This window comes from Antechinus flavipes, chromosome 4 (assembly GCF_016432865.1).
Source record: "Antechinus flavipes isolate AdamAnt ecotype Samford, QLD, Australia chromosome 4, AdamAnt_v2, whole genome shotgun sequence".
NCBI classification, from domain to species: Eukaryota; Metazoa; Chordata; class Mammalia; order Dasyuromorphia; family Dasyuridae; genus Antechinus; species Antechinus flavipes.
Genome location: NC_067401.1, coordinates 31,458,639 through 31,472,702, shown reverse-complemented (window position 1 = coordinate 31,472,702; position 14,064 = coordinate 31,458,639). Strand labels below are relative to the sequence as shown.

Below are 14,064 nucleotides of genomic sequence, written 5' to 3'. Positions count from 1 at the left end.
GGGTGACGCCGGGCGAGTCTCTGTTTTCTTAAAAATGGGGATAATGAGACGTGCGTTACCCACGCTCCAGGTGGTGAGAATCAAGTCACGGAAGGATTAGGAAGTGCCTCCAACCCCCATCTCACAGCCGGTTATTGCCCGCTGTGTTTGTGGAGTTTGCTTACGGGGCTGGATAGGCGTTGGCCACTTCTACCTCGGAGCCCCAGGCCTTTCTCTGGCTAGAGCTCCCTATAGGGCTCAGTTCTCTACGTCATTAAGTGGGTGGAGATCCCTTATTTGTAGGCTTGGCTAAGAGTAGGTCTACCCATAAGAGGTAAAGTCTAAAACCATTTGGAGTTTACAAAGTGCTTGCAGATGTCTCTCGGGATTCTCACAACAACCCTGGGAGACAGTTGCCATTTTAGAGATGAGGAAACAGAGTAAGTGACCTGGCCAAAGTCATTCAGCTAGTAAGTATCTGAGGCTGGAAGTGCCTGCAGAGTCTCTTATGATTCACTGTGCTAGAAAGTAGACAAGTTTCTAAGCAGAGATTAGAGCCCCCCCCCCCCTGCCCTCTTGCAGCTGATATACATTAAGGGGGGACCATGAGGGGTAGATGACATATTTAATGACCTCTGTTTTCAACAGCCTGAAGTTCTCCCAGTGTGGGATCTTCTTTCATCAATGCAAGTCACCCCCGTTCTTCCTAGGAAGTTCACTGTCTCTAGAGATTTGGGACATAGAGCAACATATATAGTAATATAAAGCGATGTGTAAAATACCTAAATGTAGGAGAAACCATCGCTGCTTGGGAAGAATCAGAGAAGGCTTCTGGGAGGAAGGAGTGTCTGGGGTGGGCTTTAAGGGATCACAGAGTAAGGAGGAACCTCAGGCCATTCAGTCTGAGCTCATGTTACAGATGAGGAAGCTGAGCCCCAAACACATTAGGAGTCTCTCTGACCCCTCGCACAGTGCCTGGAACAGAGTAGGGACTTAAGGACTAAATGCTTATTGATGGATTGCTCCCCTCTGCATGGTCTCAGGGCTGGTAAATGACAAAGTCCCGATCTGAACTTGGGGTCTGTGGTTCTCAGCCTCTTTGGAAAAGTAGTAAGTAGCAGAATGAGCCCCTGTCTCCAAATTCAGTGATATTTGTTTCTGCTCCATCTTGATAGAAGCAGAAGGGCGGAGACAGGAAAATCTGAGTTCAGATGGTATCCCAGGCATTTGGATTGTGTAAACATAGATCCTTAAGCTCAGTGCCTTAGTTTCCTTATTTGTAAAATAAGGAGATTGGGCGCCGAGGTCCTTTCCAGATCAAAGTCTGTGATTCCAAGACCTTCTGAAGATGTTTTGGTTAGAACCAGGAGACAGGAAGAGACCTGTGTGAGATAATGCCTTAAGATAATATAGGTACTAAATTGTGGAAGGCCTTGAATGCCAACTTAAAAAGTTTATTTTTTATCCTAGTGGGAGAGGGAGGACAGGGAATGATATGGTTGCTTTGGGAGATTCAGTTTACAGACAGGCTGTACTTTCCCGATTATTTCCTGTTTCTCTCTGAAGCCCACTCCCCCTCAGGAGGTTTAGTTTGCCCCAGGTTTTCTTCCTCTCTCCTCTAGAGGAGGAGGTTAGAGGTCCATTTAGGCCAGCTTTGCTGCTATGGGAACAAGGAACAGCATTACACACACACAAACTTTGATGGCTTGTTCTTTCACGTTTAACATCCTAAACCAGCGGAAGTCTGGGATTCAAATGTTAAATCTCATTTTCTACCGTGAGGTAAAATGAGTTACAGGATCCATAACCAGGGGCCAACAGAAGCAGTAATTCAAGGTGTTGATGGCCAGGATTGCCCCAGGCATCAAATAGCCATAAAATGAAATGAATATACTTCATTTATATGAAATTCATATAAACTGAAAGAAATCTCAGATCATTTAACGATTTCATGTTGTTCTGCAGATGGGGAGACCGAGGTCTCATGAAGGGACAGTGACTGCCCTGCTTAGAATATGGATAAAGGATATATATATTATAAACACTGGCGGAACAAAAGGGAAGGCAGTTTATAAAATTGTGACTCTCCATTACATAGGTAGAACTTACTTTAAGCTTTGTTGATACAACTCTGTGTGGGCTGATAATGCAAGTATTAATAATTCTCATTATTAATGAAACCTAGACTTACAGGCAATAAATTGGCCACAGTCACCCCATCAAGTCCATAAGTATTTAAGGGATCCCAAGAGATACAAAAACAGCCCCTGCCCTCGAGAAGCTTACCTACTAATGGGGGAGATAATTAGGTAGATATAAAGAGCATATCTCTATCTATATTGGATATATTGATAGAAAGAACTTATAGAAAGATAGCTAAGTAGATAGAAAAACAGAATAAAATGCAGGAGGAAAGATATATTGATAGAAAGATAGAAAGAAAATTGGTAGAATGAAAGATAGATTTATAAAAAGCTTGGTAGAAGAAAGATGGAAAAACTCAAGAAGCTTACCTTCTAATAGGGGAGATAATTAGATAGATACAAGATATATAAAGAGTATATCTATTAGATATCATTTCTATCTATAATATATTATAAATTAGAATCTATAATATATCTATAGATATGTCTATCAATCTATTTGATAGATTGATAGAAAGATAGAAATTAGGGGCAGTTAAGTGGTACCATGGATAGAGCAACAGCCTTGAAGTCAGGAGGACCTGAGTTCAAATTTAGCCTCATACACTTAACACTTCCTAACTGAGTGACTCTGGGCAAGTCATTTAACCCCAACTGCCTTAAAAAAAAAAAAGAAAGATAGAAAGTAGATAGAAAAACAGATAGAATGATAGATTACTATAAAGACAGAAAAATAGAATGAAAGATAGAAAGGAAGATAGATTGATAGAAAAATATATAGATAGAAAGAAAAATCAAAAGAATGAGAGCTAGATTGATAGAAAGTTTGGTAGATAAAAAGAGAATTGGAAAATAGTTAAGGAAAGGTAGATAGAAAAATAGAATGAAAGACAAAAAATAGATAAAAAGAAAAAGAATAAATAGAATGAAAGATGGAAAGATAAGAAAATAGGTTGATATAAAGAAAAATGGAAAATAGGTTAAAAGAAAGATAGGTAGATAGAAAATAGAATGAATAGTAGAAGGAAAGAAAAAAAAGATGGTAGATAGAAAAATAAAAGGAAAGAAAAATAGATAAAAAGAGATGCAAAGATAGATAAAAAGAAATAGAAAATAGAATGAATAGTAGAAGGAAAGAAAAAAAAGATGGTAGATAGAAAAATAAAAGGAAAGAAAAATAGATAAAAAGAAATAGAAAATAGAATGGAAGATAGGAAACTAGATAGATAAAAAGCTTAGAAAGATATATATATAAAAACAAAAGGTGGAAGGTGATGTCTGGGAGGACAAAGTATTGGCAGTGGTCATCTGGGAGAGGTTTCCTGGAGCTGGTGGGGTCTGATCTGGGTCTTGTGGGAAGCCAGAGGTGAGGAGGGAGGACCGTCCAGCTGGCCTGCCCAGGTCTCTGGGCCCTGATTCTGTTAGCCTAGGCATCTCTGATAGTTACCTTACCCCAAGCAGGGCATCTTTCCCCTGGAGTACTGGCCTCCCTTCTTAGCATTTGGGAGGAGGGAAAACCAACCTAAGCTAGGGAGGGAACCCCAGCTTCTACCCAGTGCTTGTCACTGACAGCTGCTTGATAGGTCAGACAGCTAAGTAAACACAGTTAATGAATCGATAGCAGTGTTCCTTGATCAAGGGTGTGGCTAGGTTGAGAGCAGGGGCTCTGACGGTGCAGGGATGGATGTATCCTGGATCTGGGATGGCCCAGTTGGCAGGATCTTGCCATGCCCTTTGTCCCAGAGGCAGAGAGCAGGCTGTATCCTGAGGGCGAGGGCAGGGCTGTGTGTGCCCCAGGAGAGCTCAGACAGGATCCTGAGAAAATTCTCACCGGTCACTCTGCCATTGCTGGGACCCAGGGAGGAACAGTGATGATTCTTCTTCTAAAAGTCATAGAGAATGATTAAAGCCTCTTATTTGCGTATGACAGGAGGTATAGAGAGAGGCGACCTATGCTGTCTTATGTGATCTTGGGCAAGTCCCTTAACTTGTGAGACCCCAGAGTTAACTCTTAAAGACCGACACGAACATTAGTTTCCATTGAACCAGTAGAGGAAGTTTCCCACATGGAGCTTGATGAAACTACAAAACCAGTCTAATACACATTTAAAACATGTACATATACATATATAGTACACAAACACGTGTACAATGCAATACGCATGTATATTATAATACATACACATACATGTGTGCATTACACACACACAAACAAAAGCACCTGTTTGCCCTCATTTCCTTCTTTGTCAAAATGAGCTGGAGAAAGAAATGGCAAACTGTTCCAGTGTTTTTGCCAAGAAAACCCCAGATGGGGTCACGGAGAGTTGAACAGGACCGCAATGACTGAACAACAGGAGTTCTGGGAAGCAGAAGTTTGAGAATTATTCTAGGGACTGGGAGCAGTAGGGCACAGATTCTGGAAAGGGCTCCAGCTCTGGAGGCAGAGGACTCGGGTTCAAATCCGTTCTGCTGCATACTTCCCAGTGGCTGTCGGCAAGTCCAAATCCCTTCACCTCCCTGGAACCCAGATTCCCATTCTGTAAAATGAAACATTATAGGGAGGGCCTCCAGCTGGAGATCTGTAACCCCTTGACCTGGAATACCTTGGATCACTGGGACCCCTCGATTTCCTCATTTGTATAATGGACTTCATGTTTTTGTACCCATATCCTCAATTTCAAGAGGCAGACAGTGGCTGTAGCACAATCTTTGAACTTTGACACCTTCAGAAATGTCTATTATTCTCAGTATAAAATCAGCTTGATAGGATGTCCCAACAGTGTTTAGTGCCACTTTGAGGTTTGGGGCTTTAAAATACTTTTTCTTTCATCAATCAAGATATTTATTTTGAGTTCCTGTTGAGTACAGACTGCTGTGGGTGGGTACAAAGAAGTCAGAGCCTTGGTCCCTATTATCGATAATTATAGGGATCCGAGGCAAGATCCTTGTGCATCAATCAATCCATCAATCGATCAAGTTCTATTAAGTATCTCTTGTGTGCCAGGCCCTGTCCGAGGTGCTGAGAATACAAATTAACTAAGAAAGGAACAAATATTTATTTTTAGTGCCTGCTATTTGCTAGGGCTGGAGATACAACTCAATCAATCAATCAGCAAATGCTTATTAAATTGTGGTATAAGGGATACAGTGATTTAAGAGCTTACAAGAGGAAGTGGTCCCTCTGGGCTATAGGCAGGGAAGACTTTCTGGAGGAGGTGACATTTAATTAAAGAAGAACAGGGATTATAAGAGATGATGATGGATTACCTCCTAGGATCTTCCCATTCAAACATCTCCTTTTAAACCGAGCCAAGAGCTGGCAGATCTTGCCCCAAATGACACATCCAGATTGGGTTCCAGCTCTAACCTAGAACTTCCTCTCCAGAGATGAAACATTCTAGAAACCAGCTAGATTTCCTGGAAGAGGTGACATTTAATTAATCCAGATCTTGAAAAGAGAATGGGAATTATAAGAGATGATGATGGATTACCTCCTAGGATCTTCCCATTCAAACATCTCCTTTTAAACCAAGCCAAGAGCTGGCAGATCTTGCCCTAAGTGACACAGCCAGGTTGGGTTCCAGTTCTAGCCTAGAACTTTTTGTCCAGAGGGGGAACTAGAAACCAGCCGTCTTCACTCTGCAGCTTGCCTTGTGTGACCTTGAGCCAAAGTACTGACGCGTTCTTTCTCTTCTCTCCTATAGGTTCGGTAAGAGAGTTTGCTTTCTCCCTGATGCGTGCCTGTGCCTCCTCGGGGGCGGGAGAGCATCATCCTCTCCCACACTGGGGCTGCCCTCCTGGGTCCCTCCTTCCTCCATCCTTCTTTGGAGCTTGAAAGCAATGATGTGGCCAGATGTGTTTTGAAATAGCTGGGAGCTCTGAAACGAGTGGAATTCAACTACAGCAACATCTCGGAGAGGGCCTTTGGGCCCCAGGGACCCCACAGCCAGTTTGACGTGTGCTCCATTCGCTGGGGTCCCTTGAGTACCCCCATATGTCTTCTCTGAAATTTGGATTATTTCTTTATTTGCCGTGAAGCAGCTGGGGTTTGGAGGAGGGGAGGGACTGGTTGGAAGCTTGCAGAGTTTTTTTAGTACATCTGGGCTGCTGCCGCTGATTACGTTCAGGCATAATGTCGGGCGTCTTAAACTTTTTCCACTAGCGATGACCCTTTTTCACCGGAGAAATTTTGACATGACCCCAGGTATATAGGTATATAAAATAGATTCATGATTCAAATATTTACTCATAATGAATCATAATTAGTGACCCTCACATTCAGTTACAGGGTCCACTGCCCCACCCCACCCTTGCCAGGTTATTTTTGCCTTTATCTCCGAACTGGCTTCTTGGACCTCCTTCCTTTTCCTGAGAGGAAAGCCTCTTAGAGGCACAAAAGCCACGCTTGACTCAATCATCTAAGAGTCAGTTCCATCAAGAGGCACTGGCCGAGCAAGCGTGTACTCTGTGCTTAGCCTACCTCTCTCTGTTATTGTTTGGCTTCCCCAAGTAGGGTGTGAGGGAAAGAATTCTGGACCCAGAATCGGGACAGACCCAACTTTGAATATAAATACTATTAGCTCAGAACCTTTTCCTGGCCATGTGACTATGGGCAAGTCACTTACATATCCATATGGCCTCCATGGAATAGAGATAAAAATACCAGTGGCTCTTCCTTCCGAGGATTTTGGGGAGGCCAGTAAGATATTTTAAAATTAAAAAAAAAAGCTAAATGTAGATCATGGGATCTGGAGCTAGCAGGGAACTCAGAAGTTGTTTCAACCCCCTCATTTTGCAAATGAGGAAACTGAGGCAAAGGGAAGTGACTTGCTTGGATCACACAGAAAATAAGCATTGGTGGGATTTGAAACATGCCCTCTAAATTCTCTTTGCAAATGTTAAAAGGAACTATAGAAATTTATTGTTGTTATTGCTATTACAGTTCGGCCATCCCTAATTTCCTTTAATTATAATCTGTTATCAATAAGTCTTTAAAATGAAACCCCCACCATCGACAACTTTCCCTCAAGAAGTCTGTGCAGAAGCAGTCAGCTACCATGGCCTCTTTCTGGCCAACCTAAGGTTTATGGGTTTTATTAGTTGAGTGGGGAGACAGAAAGCCTTGGGAATATGTATGTATCTCAATTGCCATTGCAGTCTGTACCTGGGAAACAGCCATGAGTGACCTTGAAATTGTAGAGGGAGGAGCGCCACCTAGGGCTGGCCAACTGGAATTTTCCACGCCATCTCTTGTTATAGATTGTGATGATGGTGATGGCGGTGGTCATGATGGTGATTGATGACAGTGATGGTGATGTTGGTGGTGATGACGATGGGATCTCTGATTTCACTGGTCTAGGAGCTCCCAACGAAGGAATTCTCTCTACCAGGGCAGCTCTGTGCCTGCTTTGAAATTTAGAGTCTCCAAGCAAGGGTTCTTAGATTTCTGTCACAACCCCTTGCAATGACGCCTATAGCCATAGGCTATAGAATAATAAGCTTCAGAATAATGTTTTTAATACATAGGATATGTATTAAATATGTGTTAATTATTATATATTATATAATTAAGGAATAATTATGTATATATGTAATACAATGCATATTTTATATAATTAATAATATGCTATTATTAATTATATATAATCAATAATATCATTCCCTCAATATTCAATGATATTATAATTCCCTCTATCAGTGCAGCTCTGTATCTGCTTTGAAACTTAGACTCTCCAAACAGGGGTTCTTAGATTTCTGTAACAGACTCCTTCTGGTGAAGCTTATGGCTCCTCAGAATAATGTTTTTAAAACATAGGATGTGTGTTGATTATTACATATTATATAATTGATGAATTGTGTACAATATATAACACAATTCATGTTTCATATAAGTATAATCAATATTATAATTATACATAACAATATATTATTATCAATTATATATTATATAGAGTCAATAATATAATTATACACAATAAGAAAATATTATGTATTAAATATTATGTTTTTTAAATGCATAGGATAACAAAGGAAAGAGGTTATTGACATATAGTTATCAAAATGTTTTTAAAAACAAGCCTCCAGACTCCAGGTTAGGTATCCTTATTTTCCAGAGTTTCCTGGGGCCACTTAGAGGTCAAGCATCTTGTCCAGGGGCACAGCGCCAAAATTTGTTAGAGATAGAAGCAGGATCCAGGCCTTCCTGATTCCAAAACCAGCTCCCTGTCCCTCTTGGGAATATTACTTTCGTTTTTATCATTATTATTCTTGACCATGTAACCTTCCTTCAGGGAATGAACCCAGGAGGAAGAGGAGTCTGATGGGAAAGAGTGCCTAGTCTTGGTTTCATCCCCACCCCCGTGGGCATGAAACACCTTAGTGAAATGGTCTACAAGCTCTCTTTTTTTCAAGTGTCCTTTAAAAAGAGTACAGAGAGAAGCTACATTCTTTTCTTCTATTTGCAATCCTTGCTAACATGGGGCAAGGAGCATGGGATATTGGGGAGGAGCACTGAGTTAGTAATATGATGACTCGGATCGAAATCCTGGCCCTACATTTTAGTAGTTGTGTGACCTTTGGGAAAACCCTCCCTTGTGATGTGAGAGGGCTAGGCTACATCATCTCTTAAAGAACTCTTCAAGAGGTTGGTTCCAGCTTTAGATCTGATGATTTGCCTTAATTATATGTCAGAGCTGTGTGCCTGACCTGTGGCAGAGCACTCCAAGTTCATATTGGTCTGATCAGTCACTATTGGGCACACTAACTCAACTTGAACATAGTGATTCCATCTGGGGATACTTTGAGAACTAAGGACAGCGATCAACCTAACCAATGTCAGAGCACTTTAAGACAGCTTCCGATAGGGGCTAGAAACCTCCTTCCCTAGACCAACTGATTCTTTCCATTGCCATGGAGATTGGAGGCTTCGTCCCTGTACTTGGATAGGAAACCTAGAAAAGGGCTTCAGGCTTGTGGTCCAGTGAAATTTTCTTAAGTCCTTGCTTGTCCAAAGCCTGTTTTCCTTTTCTTAAGGTAGCTGCTCAATCCCTTTTAGGTCCAGGAGTCTGTTTGTTTTAGGTGGTCTCACTTGTGGTCATTCCATTTTGGACTTCTCATTGTTTGTAAAAATGAAATTGTGTGTGTGTGTGTGTGTGTGTGTGTGTGTGTGTGTGAGAGAGAGAGAGAGAGAGAGAGAGAGAGAGAGAGAGAGAGAGAGAGAGAGAGAGAGAGAGATCTTTGTATTTGTAATTCTGTTTTGGGAGAGCTAGTTAGTCTGTTATAAACCATGTTATTGGTAGAAAATCTGATTTTGTGTGTATATGTATGTATGTGCATATATACAAGAAACAAGGGAATGAAGAAATGAAAAGGCATGTATTAAGTGTTTACTCTGTACCAGACATAGTACCAAGGCTGACTAGGGATTCAGATACAAAATGAGACAGTCTCTGCTCTTGAGAAATTTACAGTCTAATGAGGGATGGGGAGAAAGAGAATGGATATATTGAATGAATGAAAAGTCATATGTTAAATATTTGTTGTTTACCAAGGACAATATTATTCCTACCTAGGCTTATAGATACAAAAATGAAGTGGTCTCTTATTTCAAGAAACATATTCTAATGGGGGGAGGGGAGAAGAGAACAGATACATTGAATGAATGAAAAAAAGCATATATTAACTGCTTATTGTATACCAGGGATAATACTATGACTTGTTAGGGTGACAGATACAAAAATGAAATGGTCTCTTATTTCAAGAATCTCACATTTTAATGAGGAAGGGGAGAGAAAGAGAATGAATGAAAAGCTTGTATTAAGTGTTTACTGTGTTCCAAGCCAGTCCTGAGTCTGGCTAGGGAATCTAGATGCAAAAGGTAAAATAATCCTTGCTTTCAAAAAGATTGGATTTAATTGTGCTGAATTACGGTAGGAGAAAAGAGAAAGAAATGAATGGAAAAGCATTTATGAAGTGCTTACTGTGTACCAGATACAATGCTAAGACTGACTGGGCATTCCAGCCTCTGGCCTGAGGAGCTTACATACTAACCGAGGCCCGTGCAGTAGGAATAGAGACAGTTAGCGAAGCGTTAATTTGCACTTTATGTTTGGCATGTTGGTCCTTGTTTCAGATCACCAGGTGTGTGATTTCCCTGTCTCCTCCTGCACGTTTCTCATCTCAGTGGGGAGGAGGCCGTCAGTCAGTACCTCTGCGAGGACTGTGAGCCTGCTCCTTGTGCCTGAGAGGATTTAGGGCTGAAACTTCCTTTCTAGTCTTCCTTTCTCGTCTTGGCTCTATCCCAAGGGGCTACACAGACCCTTGGACAAAGCATTGACGAATGTATAGGACTCGGTGCTGGAAAAAACCTTAGCTTTTGCCTGTTCTAACCCCCTCCTAAAAGAGAATCCTAAGAACCGCCATCTAGACTTGGACAGGACTCTAGAGGCCGAGCACAGGCTTTTGTGCTAGCTCTCTTCCCATTGAACCACATTGGCTTTTGTGGTTACTTCTCCCCTGGCTCCCGCAGAAAGGACCAGGGGCTGTCTGGTCCAAACCTTCCATTTTACCGATGAGGCAAACAGGGAAGGGAGGGAGGGAGGGATTTGCCCGAGATTTACCCAGATAGGAAGGGGCCAGAGCCTCCTGACTCTAAATCTAGCCCCTGCCTGCTGCGCTGTATTGTGGATTCTTTCTTTTCCATTTCCAGAATGTCTGGGTGATAAGCGGGAAGGAGGAGCACAGAGTGAAGTTCTTCTGTCTGCTAGACAGGACTCAGGGGAGTGGCTTGCTTTGGGTGATAGCCTGGAATTTAAGCAGCTTGGGAGGGGCAGCATTATGGCAAAGTCTGAAGTCAGGAAGACCCGGTTCGAGCCCTACTGCTAAAACACATCCTAAACTGGTGCTGCTGTGGCCTGATTCCCTGATTTGTTATTTTTCATCCCCACACAATCACAGATCTGCACCTGTCCCTCCTCAATCTCATCCCCCCCCCCAAAAAAAGGCCATTGATATAGCTTCTGCGGTGCATTTCTGTCCCTTCAGTAAAGGACATAAGAGGGAATCAGGGAATTTTGAGCCAATTTTTATGGCATAGACAGTAAAAGATTTATTAAGCCCCCTATTATGTACCAAGTTCTGTGCTAAGCTCTGTTTGGGGTGAACAAACCTTAGCTAGCTAACCTTTTCACCATCTGGCCTTGTATGGCCTCTCTGGGTCCTGATAAACGATAGTTATTAAGCCCTTACTGTCTACTAACTACTGTGCTAAGGCCTGGATGGTATAAATAAGCCCTAGTTGACTCTTCACTATCTGGCCTTATATGGTATCTCTGAACCTTGATAGTGAGCATTTATTAAGTCCCTACTGTATACTAACCACTGTGCTAAACTCTAGATGAAATAAACAAGTCCTAGGTAGCTAATTCTTTTGCCATCTGGCCTTGTATGGCATCTCTGAGCCCTATTAGACAATGACCATTTATTAGACCCTTTCTGTATACTAATCACTGTGCTAAGCCCGGATGGGATGAACAAGCCTTAGCTGACTCTTTTGCCATCCAGCCTTGTATGGCATCTCTGAGCCCTGATGAACCATCCCTTTGTAGATGTCTCTTTTTCCCCTCTGGGCTTGGGGCTTAGTGCCTTAATCAGCTGTGGGCTTTGCCACTCTCACCTTGCAGAGCTGATACACAGCAAGGAGTGCTCTTTGATGGGCTGAGGGGCTTGGTGAGAGCTCTCCTTCTCTGAGCAGATCAAGCTCCAGTTCCCTTCTAAACAGACTTGAGAACATGTGGGCATTTCCCTCCAGGGCTCGTGGCCCAGGAAGCCTTCTCAGGAAGGAGCCATAAGAGGAGGCAGCTTAGCATGGACTGGCTAGGTATGGAATGACAAAGGATTGAGTTTGAATCTTTAGATACTTTCTGAAGTGAGTCACTTCACCTGTGAATCTCAGTAAAGTCTGTAAAGGGAGGAGGTTGGGTTGCTCTAAATCTGTGATGTTGGGATCTCCTCGCTGTGAATAAAGATCATGAAAGGCTTGTTCTTTCTGCCTGGGGCTCTGGTAAACACAGAAGATAAAAATGCCAAAGCAGGACGTTCCCTGACCTTAAGGAGTTTACATTCTAATAGGAGATGGTATCTAGAAGGAAGTACTAGCCGGGAAAGTATGTCTTGTTTTGGAAAGTCATGGGACTGAGGCATGCATCTCACGAGGACAGCTTGCTCTTTGAAGATGACAAAATTGATTTGATGACAATTTTCAAACCAAAAAAGCAAAGGGGATGACAGGGTATATGTGAAAAGATGACAAGAAGACACCAGGCTAGATGGCTGGAAATGTGATCTGGGGCAGCTAGCTAGAGGGACATGCTCTGCCCACCTCAGGTGGAAAGACTTTTGGATTTGAACTCAGAATACTTGGATTTACTTCATTTGTTACCTGTTACCTGTCTGACCTTGGCAAGTCATTGGTCCTCTGTTTCCTTATCTGTTAAATAAAGGGCCTGTCTAGATCGCCCTTCCTAGTTCTGAATTTCTCTTTCTTTGAAGCTATAATCTAGGATTCAGGTCCCAGGGCTTCCATTGATTACCTGTGTGAGTTTTGCTTCTCTGAGCCTCAGTTTCTTCATCTGTAAACTGGGGGAGTTGGCTTCTGATGTCTCTTCCAGGTCTAAGTCTAGGTTCTTATATGTGGATGTGTCATACACACAACCCTAACCTGTTATTCCTTATGGTTCTGAGATTTTCCATGTTAGGATGTGTGAAAGCTCGATGATGGGGAGTCACAGGATCTATGACATGGCCTGTAAAAGAGAAGAAGGCCGGGGAGGGGAGGATGGAGGCAGTTTAGAAATGATTTCACCAAGAGAAATGAGCAAGCTTAGCTTGGAGCCCCAGGAAGGGAGAGGGACCACTTGGTTTTCCTCTTGCTCCCCTTTCCTTTTCTGGTCTTAGCTTGGTTTTTGAATGTACCCCAAGAGGGGAAGGCACTCCTCACCTTGCCCAAACCCCATTCTTTGCCATCAGATCTCCACCACGGATCCCCACAGACGGAACGAAGAGACATTGGCCTCTCAGTGACCCACAGGTAAGCCCTCTTTGGGAGATGTCCTGAAAAAGCTGGCTGTGGCCATTCAAGCTTCCTCCTTCCCATGGGGTTTAGGGGATCAGGGGGTGGGGGGGAAGTTCCATGAGGGATCTCAAAGTGCTTAGTGACTCTTCCCTCAGGAAAATCCTGTTACCTCTGTGCTCTGTCCAGCTTCCAGGCTTCTGAAGTTTTATTTAGGTTAGACCATACAAGATGCCCAGTATTATTTTGTTTTGTTTTGTGTACTAGCCGGGGTCCCAGACAAGAAAAACAGAGATAGAGAGCAGCAGAGAGAACTACAATGGAACTTAGGAAAACTCTTGTCTACTGAGCAAGCTATGTCTCCTCCCTGACCCTCAGTTAGCTGAAGAAGAGAATTGGATTCTCTGATCCCCAAACCTTCCTAAACTTTGATATCTCTGTCATCCTGGGGGCCAAATAATTTTCTAAGAATCAGGGTTCCATCTAGGGGGCAGCTAGAGGACACAGTCGATAGAGCACTGGTCCTGAAGTCAGAAGGACTTGAGTTCAAATACAGCCTCAAACACTTAATACCTCCTAGCCATGTGACCCTGGGCAAGTTACTTAACTCTAATTGTCTCAGAAAAAAAAAAAAAAAAGAAACAGGGTTCCAATATAGCTTGCCTTTCCTCTGAGGAAACAGTGAGGGAACTTCCTCATTCCTAATGAATAGGTCACCATTCATTATCTTTTTTTGTTCTTCCATATTCTTTTCTTTTTATTGTAGTAAGTTTATTTTTAATAAACAATGCTTTATGAATTATGTTGGGAGAGAAAAATCAGAGCAAAAGGGGAAAACCATAGGAGAGAGGAAAAAAAAAAAACAGAAAAAAG

At 42.4% G+C, this 14,064-nt stretch overlaps 1 protein-coding gene across 5 annotated transcripts in view; it reads left to right on the top strand.

Annotated features, from left to right (window-relative positions):
- Positions 1-14,064, top strand: part of KSR1 (kinase suppressor of ras 1) — a 206,750-nt gene that overhangs the window by 154,272 nt on the left and 38,414 nt on the right. For 3 of the 5 annotated variants that reach the window (XM_051992361.1, XM_051992362.1, XM_051992360.1), the window contains exon 4: positions 13,149-13,209. In XM_051992361.1, the coding sequence (XP_051848321.1) occupies positions 13,149-13,209 (61 nt within the window). Of the gene's footprint in view, positions 1-5,827; positions 5,833-13,148; positions 13,210-14,064 lie in introns of all 5 variants that reach the window. The other 2 variants (XM_051992363.1, XM_051992364.1) reach the window with 1 other exon arrangement.